We start from the raw sequence: 21,247 nt of genomic DNA on the forward strand, positions 1-21,247 counted from the left end.
CCCGGGCAAAAATCCTTTTCGCCAGGTCCGCGGACAGGCGGCTGATTGCTCACAGCTACGTCGCGTCGTTGGCCGCCGTCATAGTGCGAGGGTCAAACCAGATGAACGGAAGCTGTACGGAGAAGGGAAGTAATGCGTAAGAAGGATGGGCAGCATGTGGAAGGTCAGCACCGTGCTATACAAGCGCTGGCTCCATTTTTGGGAGCCCACAATTTGACCGCTGCAAGGGCACCAGGCTCACATCTCTTACGTTCATCCATAAATCAGCATCGTTCTCAAAGGCTACTTTACCATGCTCTTGCCTCTTGACTTCCAACTGCCATGGGGCCTCGAAAACCACTCGGCCTGCTCGGGAAGCAGCATCCCAAAGGACACTCCGACAGTTCCGTAGACCCAACCACCCATGTCCCTGAATACGACAGTCAACGGTTCGAGAAGGTCGACCAGCAGCGGAAGCCAACGAAACGATGCGCGAAGGACACCGAAGAGGCATTGCCCGTATGCAAGGCAAATGGAAAGAGTAAGCCTGGTCTACGACGATCCTATTCGATCTGCAAACAATATGCCGCATAGATACTGCAAGTATGTGGAGATACGCCCTAACCAGACTCTTAAAAAATGCTATAATGGGGCGATTCACCAACTTTCTCCATTAGATGTGCGAAAAGTCCACGGTCAAGAAGGTCAGCAGCGCCAAGCAAATTGGCCCAGAACTCTTCGACGTAATCGGGGTAGCGCAGGATTTCCTGCGGGCGGTCAGAGGAGAATGAGAATCGTCAGAGGAGGATTTGCCTCGTCACATCTGATGGCCAGCATTTTGAGCAGCGTACTGATCCTCATACCAACCCAAACCCCAGGTATCTTTAACAAAGCGTCGAACGCTGCGGTCAACAAATCGTTCCGTAGGAGCTGCTTGAGAGGTTTGGCTCCATGCGGAGTCAGCCACGTCCACCATCTCCGCTCGAGGGTGACGCTGCGCTCGAAGTGGTAGCGTCGTATCTTGCGGTAGATTTCGCCGTCTGTTGGTCTCTCTTCGTTGGCATACTCCTCCACCAAGGACGTCCTAAGATCCCGGCTAACATCCGCATTATATAAGCGCGCGTCTAGACTACGTGCTTCAAAGCTCGTGTCTACCTGAAAGCTAAAGGTCAACCGTCCACCATTTTTCAGTAAGAGGCAACACGTCTCTTGCGGCTTGTATCCGGTGACGTCCATGGAGGCTCTCAAGGTGGAAGTCGGCCGGAAATATTAGCTCCGGGCAATCATCTTGTAGCAACGCTTCCGTAGAAACACTCGAATCACGAAGCATAGCTTTGAGGACACGCTGATTGATGTCGGCCGGTACATGATTGAACGGGTCTAGCCGTCGATAGTGACCCTTGAGAAAACAATCTTTTAGCCTTTCTATGTTCTTTGAGTCGAGCTTACGCTCGTCAAATTGCAAGCATACCAACCTGATGCTTGCGGTGCCTTTGTATCGTATGCTCCTCTTCCCAGCGATTCTCTTTTCATTTTTGGAGTGTGCAGGCCAGATGTCTGATGCCTCTGGTTGGATTAGTGCCCCACGGCAGAAGCTCCTCGGAGCGTAGGGTATATGAGACTTATCTTTGGCGCATCCATTTTTGACGCCTGCCCTCCGTTTTGCGCCCCCCTGCTCACCCTTGCATAAGCCCCCTCCTCATTCCCATCTTCTCATTCCCTATCCTTTTTTCCAGTTTGCTTCCACTTAACTACGTGACTGTCGTTTACCACAAGCTTCTCTTGAGTCCACTACCTGAGGGAAGCCCGAAAAAGCAGCTTCAACCTACTCAATCAATATGAACAGTAAACATGTCACACAGTTCGACATGCGCACCCTCGCTGCTGGGCCCCTTCTCTACCGAGCCTTGGGGGCGTGCCTGGTAAAGTCGCTTCTGGAAGCACATCAGAGGAGCCTGCAAGATCGAAACGAAAGAGACCGGATTCCCCGACCAAGCCAGGTGCCTACAGTGTATACCCGGGCTTCGAGTACACAATTAGTCAAGAATGAAGCCGGGATCGCCCTGGGATCGATACAGGAAGATCTTCGAAGTCAAGCTCGAAATATACGTCACCGTTGCCACACGCAAGAACCGCCTTGTTTCGGTGAAGGCATTCGAAGGGTCGGATGGCCACAGCAAGCTACATATGCTGGAAAAGATCCACTACGACAGGTTTGTGACCTTGATATTTTTTAGCATCGAAAACACCGTGTAGGCAGGTTTCGAGTGAATGCGAATATCACTCGATCAGATCGTGGCCAAAATGAAGCAAGGGACTACTTTTCCAAGGGCAGTACACCAAGGGGAGTACACCCAGGGGAATATTACCAAAGATGGAGCACTCTTCGAGGGATCTGGCTGACCCGATACCGGCTCGTCCAATATTGTTACGAATCCACTTCTGGTACGAGTCCCCATGTCCAATGGTGGTATACGGGTCCAGTTCTGGCACAAGAATTTGCATCACATATTCTAATAGCTCGGGCACGTCTTCGCAGCATCCTACGTACTGTGTCCTCAGCCGCTGCCATGCTTTGATATGCTGGTATGCATTGGAGAAGATAGCTAGTGGCGATGTAAAAGTAAATGATATTTCCCAAGAAGCTGGGCCAGATTCAAGTGATTGTCTTAGAGGACTATGTCGTCCTTCGTAAGGCGTCGGAACGTCAGGCCTGATTGGCGAAGCACCTGTAGGATCATTGTCCAGCTGTGAGTTGGCAGATTTCGGCATAAGAGCTCGCTGTGCTCCATGCCTCGAACCTACCTAGCCCTCGAAAGCGGGCTAACCCCTTACAAAGGGCAGCAAGACTAACACTTCACCGTGCCACCTTTGCTTCAACCTCCTCAATCTCCAAATCGAAATCATTTTGCTGCTGATCTGGCAACATCCCTGCCAAGTTCGTCCACGAAATGAAACGGATCATCCATGAAAAAAGACGGACGATCGTCCGAAGCAGCCAAATGCCCCAAGTAGTCTGCGGGTTGAAAATGTATGGTGCATAGCCGCCAAGTGGTATGCTCTGAGCATTGTCCACATATGAGCGCAGTCTCTTCTCATACGTCTCAAATGCCACCGGATTTCGATTTCTTGACAATTCCTGAGCTAGTACCCAAGCACCTATAATCGCCAGCTGATTTCCTTCGCCAGTAAATGGAGTCGGAGCCCAAGCTGCATCACCAAGGAGCACGACCCGGTGCTGAGACCACTTCTGAAGTTTCACCTGCACAAGCTCGTCGGAATAAAAATTCTCGGCTCTCATCATCTGCTCGATGACCCGTGGTGTCTCCCAGCCTAGGCCACTGTACAATTCAGCGAAAGCTTCTTTTTGCTTCAGTCTGTCCCCAGCAGCATTTGCTCGACGTAGGGTGGGAACGTCGTCATGACCGTGAATGAGATGTACAGATGTCATCTTAGAATCCTTTCCTATTGGCCGCATCCATAGAATTCGCCGGTTTGTGAAATGGCATAGTCGGGAGTAGGGCCAGTCTTGATCTTCTTTGGGGATCGAGAAGTATGCAACAAACGCGCCGACAGACTTGAAACACTTGAGCTTCTCAGGCAAACCCATAACGAGTTGTCTCGTGCGGGATTTTACCCCGTCAGCGCCTACCACAAAATCGAATTCCTCTACCTTGATGGTTTTGTTGTTTCTGCTTTCTAGGTCGACGATGACTTTATCTTGTGTTTGTCTTAGGCTCTGAATTGTGGTCTCAAATTGGAAGGTGACATTGGCGGATTCGTCGGCAGTTTTGTAGAGAATTTCAGTCAGGTCACCTCGCATGAGTTCGAGGGTACCTGTAGGACTAATGCCACTAACCTCGAAAATGCCATATGAACGAGCTTGCTGGTCGACGAGATCGAATCCCATCTCACGAGTTTTCTTCTCATTGAGCTTATCCAGGATGCCCATCAACTTCACAACCTTCAATGCTGGTTCTTCAATTTCGAGTCCTTGTCCAGCTTTCTGTTCGGCTTTCGATCGTTCGACGACGACAACTTGGAAGTCATGTTTGGCGAGCCAAAAAGCTAATATCGAACCTGCTACTCCTGCACCACATATAAGAACTCTTTCAGACGGCATTGTGCGTGTTGGCGGCTGCGCTACAGGATTGCGAAACTTGTCCTTCGGTTGTGCGAAATTGTGTTGTGCTAAGTAAGAGGTTCGGATACCAGCTTTATGGGCACGTAGAGAAAACTGGCAAGAGCCATACGTACGTCATGACTAAACCCGGGTTACAGTTCGCCAGGGGTAAAAACAAGTTCGGCAGGGGTGAAGCTTCGATATACAGCATTTTATTTTTGTAGAACCCTTAGCGAGAGCTCCCGACTAGCAGTCTACCCCGTCAAATTTTATCTAAATCATCGTTAAAGATAAATAAAAGATAGAATTATTATATAGATATCGTAATAGCTATTTTATCTTTCTATTTAAATTAGAATTAAAATTATTTAATTAATAATTAGTATATTAGTATATATAACAGAATAAGATAGGGCTGAACTAGAAAACCTTGAATTTGTATATACAGCCAATTATTAATTCGTTAGGTCTACGCTTTTTGATTAGACACCACGGGTAAACAAATTAGCGTTCGCAATTATTATAAAAATAGGTATACATTATTAACATATAGAAAAACTTTTTTATTTTCTATTAACTTTTTAAGATTTTAAATTTTAAATTTTAGAGCGCAGTCTACGCTTTTCGAATTTTTAAGAATTCTAAAATTTGGTCTTATAATTATTAAAGCGTAAGGAATTCAAATATCGCTCACTAGAGTTCGCTCGACAGTCGGACAGCCCTGATTAAAAAAAAATAGGTACACATTATTTGATTTTAGAATAACTTTTTTATTTTCTATTAAAATCTTAAATTTTTTTATTTAAACGATAGAGTATAATATGGGCTTTCAAATAAAAAAAGAATTACTAAATTTAGTCTGATAGATATTTAAAGGTAAGGAATTCAGATATCGCTCACCAAAGATCGCTCACCAAAATTTACTCGACAGCCCCGATCAAAAAAAAAATTATAAATTTAATTCATAGGCCTTTACTCGTATAATAGAATAAGATAAAACTAAGCTTGAAAATTTTAAATTTATATATGCAGCCAATTATAAATTCGAAGTTATTACGTTTTTTAGCTAGACTATTTAAGTTAGCTCGCTAATTCTTTTACGTCTCTCTTATTAAAAAAATAGATATATATTATTTATAAATAAAATAACTTTTTTACTTTCTATTAAATTTTTAAGATTTTTTTTTAAATTATAGAGCGTAACTTACGCTTCTTATTATCGAAAAATTTCAAAATTTAATCTTATAAATATTTAAAGGCAAGGAATTTAAATTTTATCTATTAAAAGTTCGCTAATTAAATTTACTCGATAGTCGATAGCTCTAATTAAAAAATAGATATATATTATTTAATTTTAGAATAACTTTTTATTTTCTATTAAAATCTTAAGATTTTTTTTTTAAATTATAGAACGTAGATTAGACTTTTAAATAAAAAAGAAGTTTTAAATTTAATCTAATAATTATCAAAGCGTAAGAAATTCAAATATCGCTTATTAAAGTTCGCTTATTAAAGATCGCTTACTAAATTTACTCGATAGCTCTAATTAAAAAAAAAATTATGAATTTAATTTATAGATCTTTACTCGTATAATTATTATATTATATAAATAATAAGTAGACTATTACGTTCTTAGTATAGCGTGAGAAATCTAACTAGCGTAACTTGATATATTACTTTCTTTCTTCGATTTCGTTTATAGCTTTAGCTTAATCAATTAATTAATCACAATTAGAACTAAGAAATATCTTTTACTTCTTTATAAAACTTCTTTCTAGAAGTATATATATGCTTTTTATATAGTAACTCTAATAATTAATAATAATATAGACTTTTCTATATTCTTTAAATATTATTCTTATTATTTCCGTATTAGAAATACTATTCTTATATTAAGAAGTTTTTCTTCTATTATTTTCTTAAAGGAAGAATTTTTTTCTAAAAGAAAGGATCGCTATAAGAGCTACTTAATTTTCTTTATCTTTTTAAATAATTTTTCTTCTCTTAAAAAAAACTTATCTCTTATTTTTAACACTTTTCTTTCTTCTTAATAAATCTTTCTTTTTATTTTCTCTTTATATCTTTTTATAATAGAGTATAATTATTTATAATTAATAAAGTTAGAAAATCTATTCTATTAGACTTAACGATTTCACTTATTTTTTAATTTTAAGCTTTTTTAATAAAAAATCCTAAACTTTATAAGTAAATTCTTAATAAAAACTATTATTAGATTATTAAATCGATTATATAGACTTATAATTTATCTATTAACGTTCTATATAGTTAAAATTTATATATCTAACGAAGTTAATTTTAGAGTATTAATTTAATCTCTTTTTCGAAAATTATTTAATCGAAGAAACCTCTTATCTATTCTCTTTTTTAAAATTATAATTTTAAATTTATAAGTACTCTAATAAAAGTAGTTATTATTTTTATATAAGAAGTTTATTATTATATAAATAATAATTATTTTTTTATCTAATAAGCTAGAATAACTCGTCTTAAATCTAAGAATATCTCTATTTTTAAGAATTTAAACTTCGACTTAAGAGATTATATAAATATCTTTCTAAAGTTATTATCTTCTTCTTTTCTTAAAATAACTTAATCTTCTTATTTTAATAATAGAATTCTTTTTTTTAAGTTTAATAAAGATAAAGAAAGAAGATTTATTAGTCTTTTCTTATTATTACTTATAATATTTACGCGAAAAACTCGATCTCTTTATTAATCTTAATCTCTATCTTTCTTTTTATTATTTTTAAATTCTATATTAAAAATAAACTCTATTTTAAGAAAACTAAGTATATTAAATTCTTAAAATCTTTATATAACTATAAACTTAATAAATAGAATTCTCTTTTTATTAGATTAAGCTATATTTAATAAAATATTAAGAAATAATAATAAAGAATATTAAAACTTTATAAGTATAGGATTTTCTAATAATAAATTTAATAAATAAATTTTTAATTAGCTAGAAGCTTTTAATTTAGAAAATATCGCTTTAAAATTTAATTCTAGCGAAAATTAGCTTTTATAAAATTAAGAAAGCTTTTAATAAATATTATTTTTATCTATAAAAGTAAATTTAATAATATAATAGATTATATTATAAGCTATATAAGTAATTATAAGAAATTTATAATTTATATCTAATATTATAGATTTAATAAACTTATAGAGTCTTTTAAAATCTTTTAAATAAGTTACTTCGAAGAGATTTAATAGTAATTTTTATATCTTTAATCTAGAATTCTTTTATTTAAATCTTAAAGAATTATATAATATTAATAATATTATTTTTAATAGTAAAGAAATTATATATTAAGAAGTATATTCTTTTTATTAATATATAAAAGATTACGTTATAATTAAAGAAGAGGATATTATATATATAAATCTTTTAATTTATTTTCGAGAAGCTATCTTATTCTAATAATTAAATACTCTATTCTAAAATAAGAAAAATATAATAATATAACTTTAAATAGAATTAAGAAGAACGCTTATATTAGACCTAATGCTATTATAGGCCTTAACGCTACTTATATTAAGACGTCGATATCGCATATATTATATTAGAGTCCCTTTTAGAATTCAATTTTAATAATATATCTTATATACTTAGAGGCTTAACGAATATAAGTCTATTTTATATACTTTAAAGTTTTAATATTTCTTAAAAATTAGTTCTATTATTAAATATATTATTAAACTTTATAACGACTCTATATCTTTTATAGTCTATATTCGCTAGCTAATTACTAATAGACTACGCTTTTATAATTCTAATCTCTCTATCTTTTAAAGAAAAAGATTTATTATTATTACGATATCGGGTTTATCTTTAGATTATGTAATAAATAACGAAAATAATATTAATAGTCGCTATAATATCGATAATTAGTTTAAAAGTTTTTTATTAATAAAAAAACTTATTATAGAATAACGTTTTACGATTATTAGAGTCGAAAACTATTATTTAAAATAAGAATAAGAGTTAGTTATATTAAAGGCTTATAATCGCGAGCTTTATAACGCTAGCTTATCGTTTATAATTAGCGAGAATCTATTTATATTAATTACTATCGCGTTTTTAGCGAATATATTAATTAAAATAAAAATACTTCGCTTTAAAAAAATATATTTTTATAAAAGTATTAATAAGAGAGAGTATCTACGCTAATTCCGCGAAGTCGAAATTAAATTCCTTATAAGTTTTAAATATTTTATTATCGATTAAGCTAGAATTATTTATTATATATAATTTTTAAAAAGCGACTTTAATATTTAATAATATAAGTACTATTAAACTTATAGTCTAAGAGATATAATCTTTAAATTCTTTAAATAGTTTTTATTTAATTTAATTATAAATCTAATAAATCGCTATCTTCTCGTTTACGAAAAATAAGAGAAGGCTAAATATCGCTTTAATTAGAAGATATCTATTTTTAAGATTTATCTAAAGAAGCTAAAGATCTATTTATCTCTATTTTCTAAGAAATATTAAATTAATTTCTTCTTAATTAAGCTTAGATTAGAGCTTAAAAATAAGATTTTAAGTACTAATAATATATTAAGATAATAAAAAAAAATTCTTATCTAGACTGTTATATAAAAAAAGATTTTAAAATGTATACGCTTTAGCGGCGGTTCTTATTTGAAGTCTTTAAGAGAGTTTATTAAGAATAAGTTTTTAAAAAAATAAATTTTAAAGTCTAAATTAATTTCGAACGGCGATATTAAAGTAATGCGTATTTAAGAGAATAATATAAAATATAAAGTTGAATTTTTTAACTCTAACTATAAGAAGAATAATTATTTCTATTATAATAAATAGAATTATTAAATACTTAAATATTTAAATCTCGATAAATTATCTATTATTAATATCGACGCTATATTAATAAAAAAAGATTAAATCTTATAATCGTCTTAGAAGCGAGATAAGAATAACGATTAATAGAGATAATTTCTTCTATTCTTATAAAGAAGTAAATAAAGCTTTAAGACGAATAGAGATAACTCGTTACTCTACTCGATATTAAAATATATATTAATTTAATTTTATAAAAGTTTATAATTTAATAAGATTTAAAATTTTATAACGCTATTTTATTATAATTAAAAGCGTTAAGCGATTAAAGTATATATTACTATAGCGCGTATTAGCTAAACTACTAATTAGTAAATAGTTAAAATTAAAATAAAAAGTATAATATACTCTTTTATATTATTAATTAAAAAGACTTTAATATTATATTAAGTATATTCGAGTTAAATTAATTATAAGTATTATTAAATTTAGCGACGAAGTAATAATAATTTAAAGTTAATATTAATAAATTATAGATTAAAGAATTAGCTAAATTTATTCGAACTATTAAATAAAAGTTAAATATATTTATAATTATATATATTATGATAGCGTAAAGCGAATCGAAAATAAATATAATTTAAGTAGTATATATATTATATTATTATGTGCGTAAAGCGAATCGAAAAATAAATATAATTTAAAGCTTTTTTAGAAGTTATTAGAGTTTAATAATATTTTTTCTAATAAAAAAGTAGAGATCTTATTTACGCTTAAATAGAGGGATTATATTATTAAGATTAAGAGCGATAAAAAGTCGCTATATAGTCTTTTATATAATTTATCTTAAACGAAATTAGCGAAATTATAACGCTATTTAAAGAATTTTCTTTAGAAAGATTAAATTCGCTATTCGACTTCTTTAGCTAAAATATTAATTCTTTTTATTTCTAAAAAGAATAGAAAGCTCTATTTTTATATTAATTATCGAAGTTTAAATATAATAACTATTAAAAATCGATACTCGCTATTTTTAATTATTAAGACTCTAAATCGCTTATATGAGTTTAAGATCTTTACGAAGCTAAATCTTAAGAATATCTATTATTAAATTCGAATTAAAGAAGATAATAAGTAAAAAATAGCGTTTCGTAGTTACTACGATTACTTTTAATATTTAATTATATCTTTTAGATTTATTAATATATCGATAACTTTTTAAATATATATTAATAGAGTTTTTATAAATCTAGTAAATATAACGTATATAATATATTTAAATAATATTTTAATTTATAATGCTAATCTAGCGAAGTATTAATAATATATTAAATAAGTATTTAAGCGTTTACGCTAGTTCTAATTATACGTTAATCTTAAAAAATATTAATTCTATATCGAATAAGTTAAGTTCTTAAGATTTATTATATTTATCGAAGATATCGCGATAAATTAAAAATATATTACTACTATTAAAAAGTAATTAAAATTAAAAAATTATTAAGATATATAAGTCTTTTTAGGCTTTACTAATTTCTATTAATAATTTATTTATAATTATTCTAGTATAATAGTATTACTTATTAACTTATTTAAAGAAAATAAAAATAGTAAAAAATTTAAATTGCTAGAGTAAATAGATAGCGTTGAGTTAATATTTTAATAGCTCCGAAGTACTTTTATAATCGCGTTATTTCTACATTATTATAATTTAAATTTAAAGTTATATTTTAAGATTAATACTTTTAACTTCGATATAAAGACTATACTTTTATAATTAAATAAGAATAATTACTAGCGATTAATAATATTCTAATTTAAAAAAAAATTCTATAAAGTAAAATTATAAAATCTATAATTAAAAGTTATTTATTATTATAGCGTTTATAAAGTAATAACGTTATTATTTAGAAGATAGTATATTTTATATTAAAATTCTAACGAATTATAATAATTTTAAAGATTTTATAAAGTAGAAGAAATTAAATTCTAGATAAACCCGTTAAGCGTTAAAGTTAGTTACTTATAACTTTAAGATTTTTTATTAAATAGATAAATTAAATTCTATCGATCTATCGTTACGATACTTTAATTATAAGAGAACTTCGCTATTAAATATTAAACTACTATTAATATTATAGAATAAATTTATATTTTAAATTAATAACGAGTAGTTATAAAGAGATAAGAAGATTATAGCGACGATAGCGCTTATATTTTATATTATTAATATTTAGATAATTATTTCTAGAAAAGAGCTTAAGATTATATAAGAGATTATTTATAATATACTCTAAAGATTAATAAAAATATTAATTTAAGATTTATAAGTCTATAATAATTAAATAAACTTTTTTTAAATTAATATTAATAAGTTAGCGATTAAGCGTCGCGTATATAATTAAATATAAATCTTAGACTCTAAGAGATTATTAAGATATAATAATCGTCTTTATATCTCTAAAGATAAAGTCTTAAAAAAAGAGCTTATTAATAAATATTATAATAATTTATTATTTAAATACTTTAGCGCTATAAAGATATATAAATTATTTATTCGTAAATACTATTAAAATAAAAGCTTAAAGTAAATTATCGACTATATTAAGATATATAACGTTTATTAGCAAATTAAGACTTTACATTATCGCCTCTATAGCGAATTAAATTCGTTTTTTATCGCTATTAAGTTATAAAAGGAAATTTCTATAAATTTTATTATCGACTTATTAACGAGTAAATATAAGAGTATTATTTACGATGCTATTCTAATTATAATAAATCGATTTATAAAAATAATAAGATATATTTCTATATTTACTACGATTAATATTACTTAACTAGCGAAAGTATTTTATTTCGAAATAGTATATCGCTATAATATATTAAATAATATTATTAATAATAGAGGCTCTATATTTATTAATAGCTTCTAATCCGCTATTTACTTTTATTTTAAAATTAAGCGATATCTAAATATCGCCTTTTACTTATAAATCGATAAATAAATTAAGCGTTAAAATTAGATACTAAAATACTTCTTATATATATTCGCTAATAATAAGTAAAATATTTAAATAAAATAACTACTAATAGTAGAGTTCGCTTATATAAATAATTAGTATTTCTTTATCGAAATAATATTATTCTTTTTAATATATAAATATTATTCTAAAATTTATTAAGAGATTAAGAATAACTTTATCGAGGAGGAGATATTCGCTATAAATAATAGAATAAAGAAGTTATAAGTATTAAGAAATAAGATAGTAAAGCGTTTTTATAGCGCTATTACGACTTAGTCTAAATACTATAATAAAATATATTAATTTTAAAATTATAAAATAGACGATTTAATAATATTAGCGATTAAAAATTTAAAGTAAAAATATCTAAATAAGAAGTTATCTTATAAATTTATAAAATTATTTTAGATTATAAATAAGATAGAAGCGTAAGCGTACTATCTACTTTTATTCTCGATATATAAAATCTATAATATCTTTTATATATTATTATTTAAATCTTATTATAATCGCGATTATAATAATATAATAAATATCTTTATATAAACTTTTAAGTTTATTAATAATAATAAGCTTTAGAAGATTAAAGAAATTATTAATAAGATTAAATATAAGAAAGGCGTTTAATATAAAGTTAAATAAACTAATTAAGATAAAGAGTATAATTATTAATTATTAGATAATAAATTTATTAATATTAGTAAATTAATTTAAGTTTATAAATAGATAGATAATAAGTATAAGTATTAAGTAATAAATAATAATAAGTCTCTTATTATTAAAGAGCTTATTTAATTATATAAATTAATAATAAGTAAGCGAATATAATGAAATAAGATATAAATATTAATTAGATTAGATATATTTCTAGATAATACTTATACTACGCGCGTATTTCTTTATACTTATTACTATTAAAATATAGATTAATTAAATAATTATATCATTTAACTATCTACTAAACTCTATTATAAAAAAAGTATATCGCATTAGAATATATATTATTAATATAAATATATTTTTATCTAGAGTAGCTATTAAAGAACTATTTAAGGACTCTATACTAGCGCTACTACTAAAAAAAAATCGCTATTTAAATATTCTTTATTATCTTATTATTAGATTCTAAATCGAGTTTATTAATTTATTACTTTAATAAGAAAATAGTTAAAGTATAATTACCGAGTTAATATCTATTAATATTCGCTATATATCGATAAAGGCTCTTAAGCTTCTTCTTTAATAACTTATTTATTTTCTTTAACTTTACTATATGCTTATTTATTATTATAAATTAATCTTAAAAATCTATAATTATAATAGAGGTAACCGAAGCTATCGCTATTGTATACTTCTATAATTTATATTATTAAATAATCTTCTTATCGAGCTTAACTCGTTAATAAGATAGCTTTTAAAATTATTTAGCGTAGCGATAGTATTATATTAATTTTCTTATCTACGCTTAAAGATATAAAAGAATTTTAATATAGCGACTAATATCGCGCCTTTCGATCTTATAATTATTATAAAAAGAAGACTTATCTTAAATATATAATTATTACCTCGATAAAAGTAAGTTTTATATAATAAATTAGATATTAAAATTTATTAGTAGATATATATACGAAGCGATAATAATAAGAATAGTTAAGAGTTAGTAATCGCGTCTATAAGATAACTATATACTTATTATTAAAGTTATTATTATTATTAAAAAAGAATACTATAAAATTATTAGTCTACGTATTAACGCGATTAATAATAATAAGATATTTATAATAAAGAGAAGTAGACTACTAGTATAATAAGATATACTATACTTATATTAATATTAATATTAATATTATAATATTAAAATAAGTACTTATAAGAGAGATATTAGAAGTTATAAAGAATAAAAATAAATAATTCGAAAGGGGTTTTTATATTCTTTATTATAGCGCTATTATTAGCGAGTAATATTTAATAATATAAATAATAGCGATATAATAATATTTCGCTATTATCTATAGAGCCGCGTCGTCTAACTATTATTATTATTTCTACTATTATTATTAATTAATAATTAAGAGCGTTATCGCGAACGCGTCGCTCTATTAATTACTACTTTCGAATTCTTATAATAAAGATTATTATTATATTACTTTACTATAAATATAATACGCTATAAAAATAACATTACTTATTAAGAAACTCTTCTCTCTTCTTTTATCTACTAAATTTTTAAGATTTTATTATAAATTTTTAAATCTAATATTATTCGCTATAGAGGCTATTAACTAGCGCTATAAAAACGCTAATATTAAATATATCGATTTATTATAGATTACTATTAATTAATATTATAAAAGCGATATTATTCTTAAAGGTAGTATTAATATTAGTATATATAAAAGAATAAGGTAGGGCTGAGCTATAAAACCTTGAATTTGTATGTGCAGCCAATTATTAATTTAGGGTTACTACGCTCTTTAGTTAGACCGGCTAAGTTAGCCCGATAGCCCTCCCGCGTCTTCTCATCAAAAATTTGTATATAGAAGTCTTATACTTTGAGGTATTCAGCTTGCGATAGATATAGTTACTTTATAATTTCGTAAATTATAGAGCTTAGTTTGCGCTTTCTAACGATGTAAAAATTATGAAGTTTGGCCTACTTTTGGTGGATTAAATGGATATTCAAATATGGTAGTCATATCAAACGCGTCCGGGATTGGATAATAATCCTTCCACCTGTTTGTGTAACCATTATTCTTCCACCACTCTACTAATTCTATCAATTCTACCAATATGAACACAATCGTTCTCGGTACCCCTCGCGGAAACGTTACTAAACGCTTCAGGCACGTATACCCCTTTTGCCCGCCTCTTAGAGCCCCTACTAACGCCCTCAGCCAGGTTACCCCTCGGCGAATCCGCTACTACTGGTAATCGAGGCCGTAAGCGAGCCCAACAGCTACCTGCTACTGCTTATAAACGCGTTAAAAGGCTAAAAAAGCCCGAACGGATTCACAGCCATCGTCTTCCTCTACGTACTCTCAAGCCAGCGGTACTCGACTAGCCGCTCAGTCAACACTACCTACTCTATCAGCTTAGCAATCCACTCAGTCAAATCGTTAGCCAGTCACTCAGTCATCCACTCAGTTAGCTACTCAGCTAGCCACTCAGTCTAATACTCTATAAGAGGAGGAGTAAGAGGAGGAACTATAACAGGCAAATGCGGAGAACACTGCGGAGAAACCAAGCGGTAACAAGGCCACCATCGTCAAGAACACGGCTTAGCTCTCCAAGATCCCACGTTATATCAGTCATCCACTCAGTCAGCCACTCAGCTAGCCACTCAGTCTGATACTCTACAAGAGGAGGAGCAAGAGGAGAAACTACAACAGGCAAATGCGGAGAACACTGCGGAGAAACCAAGCGGCAACAAGGCCCCCAGCATCAAGAACACGGCTCAGCTCTCCAAGATCCCACGTTATATACTCTCCACGGTTTCACATCAAATTATTACTCAGCAAGCGGAGAACACCACTACAACTTAGCCTATCATCCCCACTACATTAAGGAGTAAGAGGAGGAACTACAATAGGCAAATGCGGAGAATACTGCGGAGAAACTAAGCGGCAACAAGGCCCCCAGCACTAAGAACACGGCTCAGCTCTCCAAGATCCCACGTTATATACTCTCCACGGTTCTATATCAAATTATCACTTAGTAAGCGGAGAATACCACTACAACTTGGCCTGTCATCCCTACTATATTAATATAGTATATCACTATAATAACGTTATAAGAGAAGGATCTACTGCGATGATTATAGTCAATTAGACCTCTATAGAAGAAACATCGAACGATATATATTTAAACGAATTGAAATCGTCTAATGTCTACAACTATTTTATTATTCGAAAAATTTCACTGCGGTAGAAGATATTATAGGATTCACACCACTAATTAATACATTATCTCTATTTCTTTTCGATATTTCGATACTTCTTATTATAAGAATATAGTCTTTCTCTATTTTTTATAAGTAATTATTACGAATTAATTCTTTACACTTGATATACCTTTCTAATTAGACCTTAGCGCGCCTCTCTTCGTATATATATATCTATATATTATATAGATTAAATTAATTTTATAGTAATAAAAGTAGATTAAAAACGTATAGCAAGCGATTAGAGTTCGATTTAACTTAGGGCTAGGGCTAAAATTCGATTTAACTTAGAAAAATTTAACTTTATAAATTTAATTTATAGGCCTTTACTTATTATTATATAATATATTAATAACGCGCCTACGGCGCGTAATAGTTAATTCTATCGCTTTATTAAAATAATATTATAATAGATTAACTCTTTTCTCTTATTTCCCTATTAGGATTTAAAGATTTTTTAATAAATATTCTATTTTTACTTAGACGCCTAGAAATTAAGACCTAGAAGAGAAGATAATTATTAAACTTAATACTATTATAGACCTTAACGCTACTTATACTAAGACGTCGATATCGTATATATTATATTAAAATTCCTTTTAGAGTTCAATTTTAATAATATATCTTATATATTTAGAGGCTTAGCGAATATAGATTTACTTCGTATATCTCGAAGTTTTAGTATTTCTTAGAGATTAATTCTACTATTAAATATACTATTAAATCTCATAATAATTCTACGTCTTTTATAGTCTATATCCGCTAGCTAACCGTTAGTAAACTACGCTCTCATAGCTTATCCGACTATAAAATCGTTTTAAGATATTTATATTTTTAATTTTAAATTAATTTATAAGATAAGTTTATACTCTTAATAATATTAGTAATAAATATAATCTTATAAACTATATATAGAGTATTTTTAAATATATTATATAAATAGAAATCTTTAAAAAGTATACTTAAGCTATTTAAATATAAAATTATTTAAAAGTTAAATTATAAGCTATTATATCTCTTTTAATTTTTTAAATTATACTTTATAAATTTATAAAGAAGCTTAATAATAGAAAAAAATTATAATATTATTTTAATTAGTAAAAGAAATTATAGTATAAAAATATATAAAAGAAAGTTTAAGATTAAGATTAAGAGAGAGACTAGAATTAAGATCGTAAATAACGATTTAATAAAGATTAATCTTTATTTAAAAAATAATAAGATAAATTTTAAAAAGCTTAGAAGCGATTATTTCTTTCTTCTCGCTCTTTTATAATAAATTCGCGAATATATAATACTTATTTTTATTAATTAAGACTGTTATACTTAAACTATAAATATTAATAATAATTAAATTTCTCTATATATCTCTCTTATATTTCTTAAGCTTATATATCTTATTAGTAGAATTAAGATAATTAAGTATTTTTTTATATATAGCCGCTTAAATAGCAATTTCTATAGACTTTATTCTAGACTTAAACTTAGATTTAGACTTTAACTACGACTTTAAGAAATTAAACTTTAAAAAACGTCTTATTAACTCTTAAGTAGTTACTTATAATTATAATTAAAAATATCTAATTAAATTAATTATAGTATTTAAATTAAATGAACTATTAGAATTATAGTAAATATTTATTTTATCTAATTAGATAATATAGCGATAATTAAAAATATAATAATTAAGAATTTACGAGAATATCTATATCTTAATCTTTATAGAAGATATACTTTTATAACCTTAAAAATAAGAGCTTTATTTTTAAGAGCTATTATAAAGACTATAATTTTATATACTTATTATTATAAACCAAGTTATAATATAAAAAGAAGATGAATTCTTACTATCTAGAAATCTACTTTAGTAGAGAATACTCGAAGACGCTAATATATATTTAATCTAGGCTTTTTAAGCCTCTTAGACCTAGTAGAAATAACTCTATTAAAGACTTTTATAGAAGACTTTTATAATATTATATTAGATATTAATAAAGAAAAAATAAATTAACGTTTTTATTAAGATAGTAATAGAAATAAATGCTTTATTAGTATAATAAATATATAAATTAGACGTATAATAAATAGTAAAAGTCTTTCGCTTTAGACTTTAAAAATTTCCTTTATTAATTCGAAAAATGATTTAATATAGATTATTATCTAATTAATAAAGTCTTATATAATCTTTCTTTTTCTCTTTTAAGCGTAGGCTATAGTACTTATATAAACTATAATACTTATATAGTTTTAACACTCTTATTTATCTTTTATCTAATAGATAAGATAAGTATTAACTTATATATATAATTATTTACTAGCTCTATTATATTAGATAAATTCTCGATTATATATTATATATTATATTTATAATCTTAATTCTTTTAATATAATAAGTACTTAAGCTTCTTATATATAATTCGTTTATTTATAATTATTTTAATTTTAAAGTTATCTCCTTTATTATAAATAAATAATAATTCTATATTAATTCTTCTCTTATATAAATTTAAAGCTTTAATTATAATAGTAATAGCTAACTCTAATTAAGCGATTAATATAATTAGATAAATTTATATAACTAATAATAGCTTTAATTAATATATTAAATAATTAATCTTTATTAGAATCTTAAAGAGATCGATACGTTATTATAAGAGTTTTCTATTTAAAAAATCTAAAATCGAGTATTTATAATATAGTTTAAGAAAGATATTATTTTCTTTCTTAAGATTTAATATTAAATACTTCGCATTATACTTTACTTTTATAATAATAAATAAAAATATTATAATATTATCCGCCTCTTTTCTTTTAATTAGATAAAGCTTATAAAAAACTTTTATAGATACTAAGAAATCTATAAGTAATATATCTATAGTATTATTAATCTTAAAATCGTAATATAATTTATTAGATATTAAGTCTATAATATTACTCGAAGAGTTATTAAGAATAGCTTAAATATATAATAAGATTTTATTTTATTTATATAAGGGTGAAAGTACTCGAAGCGAACTAATAAACTCGCTTACGTCGCTTATTAGACTATAAGCTACGCAGCTAGAGCGAGTATTTAATATACTTAATAAAGTCTTAAATATTTACGAGTTTTCTTTTCTCTTCTTTTTTTTTTAGTTATTAATTTATCTAATAATTAATCTATCTATTCTATTAACTATATATCTAGATCTTATAATTATATAATTACTACGTAGTTTTATTAAAAAAGATCTTATTATCTTATAATTCTAATAACTTTATTTATATAAAGCTACTTAGTTTAACTATAATAAGTAATTCGCGAGTTAATTCTATTAATTTATAAAGTAGAAACGTTTTATTATAACTAATTAACGACGTTTTTAATCTAATAAACGATTCTTATTAGAATACGTCTACTATATAACTAAGTAATTATAATACTAATTCTAATATCGATAAGAATTCTAATAATATTATTAACGAAAATAATAATTATCGAAATATTATATTTAATAACCTTCTATTTATAGATAAAGACTCTTATCTTATAAACTTAACTTAAATTTAATACTATTAACTTCTAAAGCTTAATATTAAAAAGTAATTAGTTATCGAAAAATTTAAGCTAATTAAAATATAAAATATATAAAAATATTATTATAAATATAGCGATAACTATTATTATAATTCGAGCTATAAGAAGATAAGCGTTATTAAAATATCTAATATATAATATCTTAATAACTATAGCTCGATAATTATATTTCTTTAAAACTATAACGATTTTATTATCTTAACGCCTTATATCGATTTCTATATAAATAAAGAAAAGACTTACTAATCTTTTATTCTATTAGTAAATATTAAGAAATAGATTTAAAAAAATATTAAAAATACGATATTACGCGATATCGAGAAATCTATCTAAAAGAAATATAAAGAGTAATACTTAAATTAAATTTATAATCTAATTATTAAGTCTTATAATATAAGATATTAATTAATTAAAGCGATTATAAGAGACGCGTAATCGATAATTAGCTTTAATAATTATCTTATTATACTTTAATTATAACGAGATCGCTATATAATTAATCTAGAATATATAAAAGCTTTATAAAATAGAGTAATAGAGAAAATTCCTCTAAAAACTATAAAGAAGACTATTTAATTTATTATCTATATTATACTACTATAATAATATTAGAATATAAAATAAAGATTATAAGTCTTTACTACTACTACTATTAAGAATATAAAGCTTATTATAAATAGTAACTAGTATACTTTTATTATTAATACTTTTACTTATTAAGCGATTTTAAGAATTAATTATAATTAATAATAGCGTCTAGCTCTAAAATATCTCGCTAAAATTTTATATTAAGTTTATTTTAGATAAGTAGTATATAATTCTTTATAACACTTATATTTATATTCTAAGCTACTCTTATAATCGTTTAAATATACTCTTATAGCTTTCGATAATAGACGATATCTTATATCGAATACTTTTCTTATAATAGAATTATTATATCTTAAGAATATAATAACTTTTAACGTGCTAGTAATAGACGATATTATTTATCTATATTATAAATAATTAAGTATTTATTATTCTTAGTTAGCTTAGTAGTAAATTAAGTAAATATAATTTCTCTTAGATAAATCTAGAGATTTTATTATAATAATACGTTACTCTTAGCTTATATTATATTCTTAACTTAATTAATAAAAACGTATATATCTTAAAAGAAGATACTCTTATTAATATATTCTATTACCGAGATAATATTAATAAACTTATTCTTATAGAATAAATTAAAAAAGTTAATATTATCTAAGTTAAATCGATTAACTCTATTACTATTATTATCGCTATTTTCAATTAATTCTAATTTATCTAATAACTCTAAATTTTCTAGAGATTCGAGTAGACTTAATATAATACGAAATTCTATTATTATAGCTCGTAGCTTAACGAGCTATACTTTCGTAAATTCTTATATTATAATAGTAAATAGTTAAAATTCGATTAATTAATTATAGATAGCTTTATCTACTAGTATAATAGCGAACTTTACTCGCGTAATTAACTCGATAAATAAGAAGATAAATTATAATAGTATAGATATATTATCTATTAAGAGAGGCTTATAATATTTAAAGAAGTATTAAATAGCTAGCGTAACTCTAAGATCTATTATATAATCGTTAAAGACTTTAATAAAATATCGAAGTAATAAAAAATCGATATTTTAATATATAGAAAAGAGATCTTCTAATATTTACTTAGATCTTATAATTATTAACTTCGAATATATATAGATAATTATAATATAATAGATAGTAATTACTATCTTATAAGA

At 26.7% G+C, this 21,247-nt stretch overlaps 1 protein-coding gene across 1 annotated transcript; it reads right to left on the reverse strand.

Moving 5' to 3' along the window:
* Positions 1-2,836: 2,836 nt before the first annotated feature.
* On the reverse strand, positions 2,837-4,102 carry HO133_002667 (uncharacterized protein; the record flags this gene model as incomplete). Its single annotated transcript, XM_037293592.1, has 1 exon — positions 2,837-4,102. The coding sequence occupies one exon, from the start codon at positions 4,100-4,102 to the stop codon at positions 2,837-2,839; it is 1,266 nt and encodes a 421-aa protein (XP_037150421.1).
* Between the last annotated feature and the right edge of the window lie 17,145 nt (positions 4,103-21,247).

The sequence above is a fragment of the Letharia lupina genome, assembly GCF_014066315.1.
Source record: "Letharia lupina isolate WasteWater1 chromosome Unknown contig_15, whole genome shotgun sequence".
NCBI classification, from domain to species: domain Eukaryota; kingdom Fungi; phylum Ascomycota; class Lecanoromycetes; order Lecanorales; family Parmeliaceae; genus Letharia; species Letharia lupina.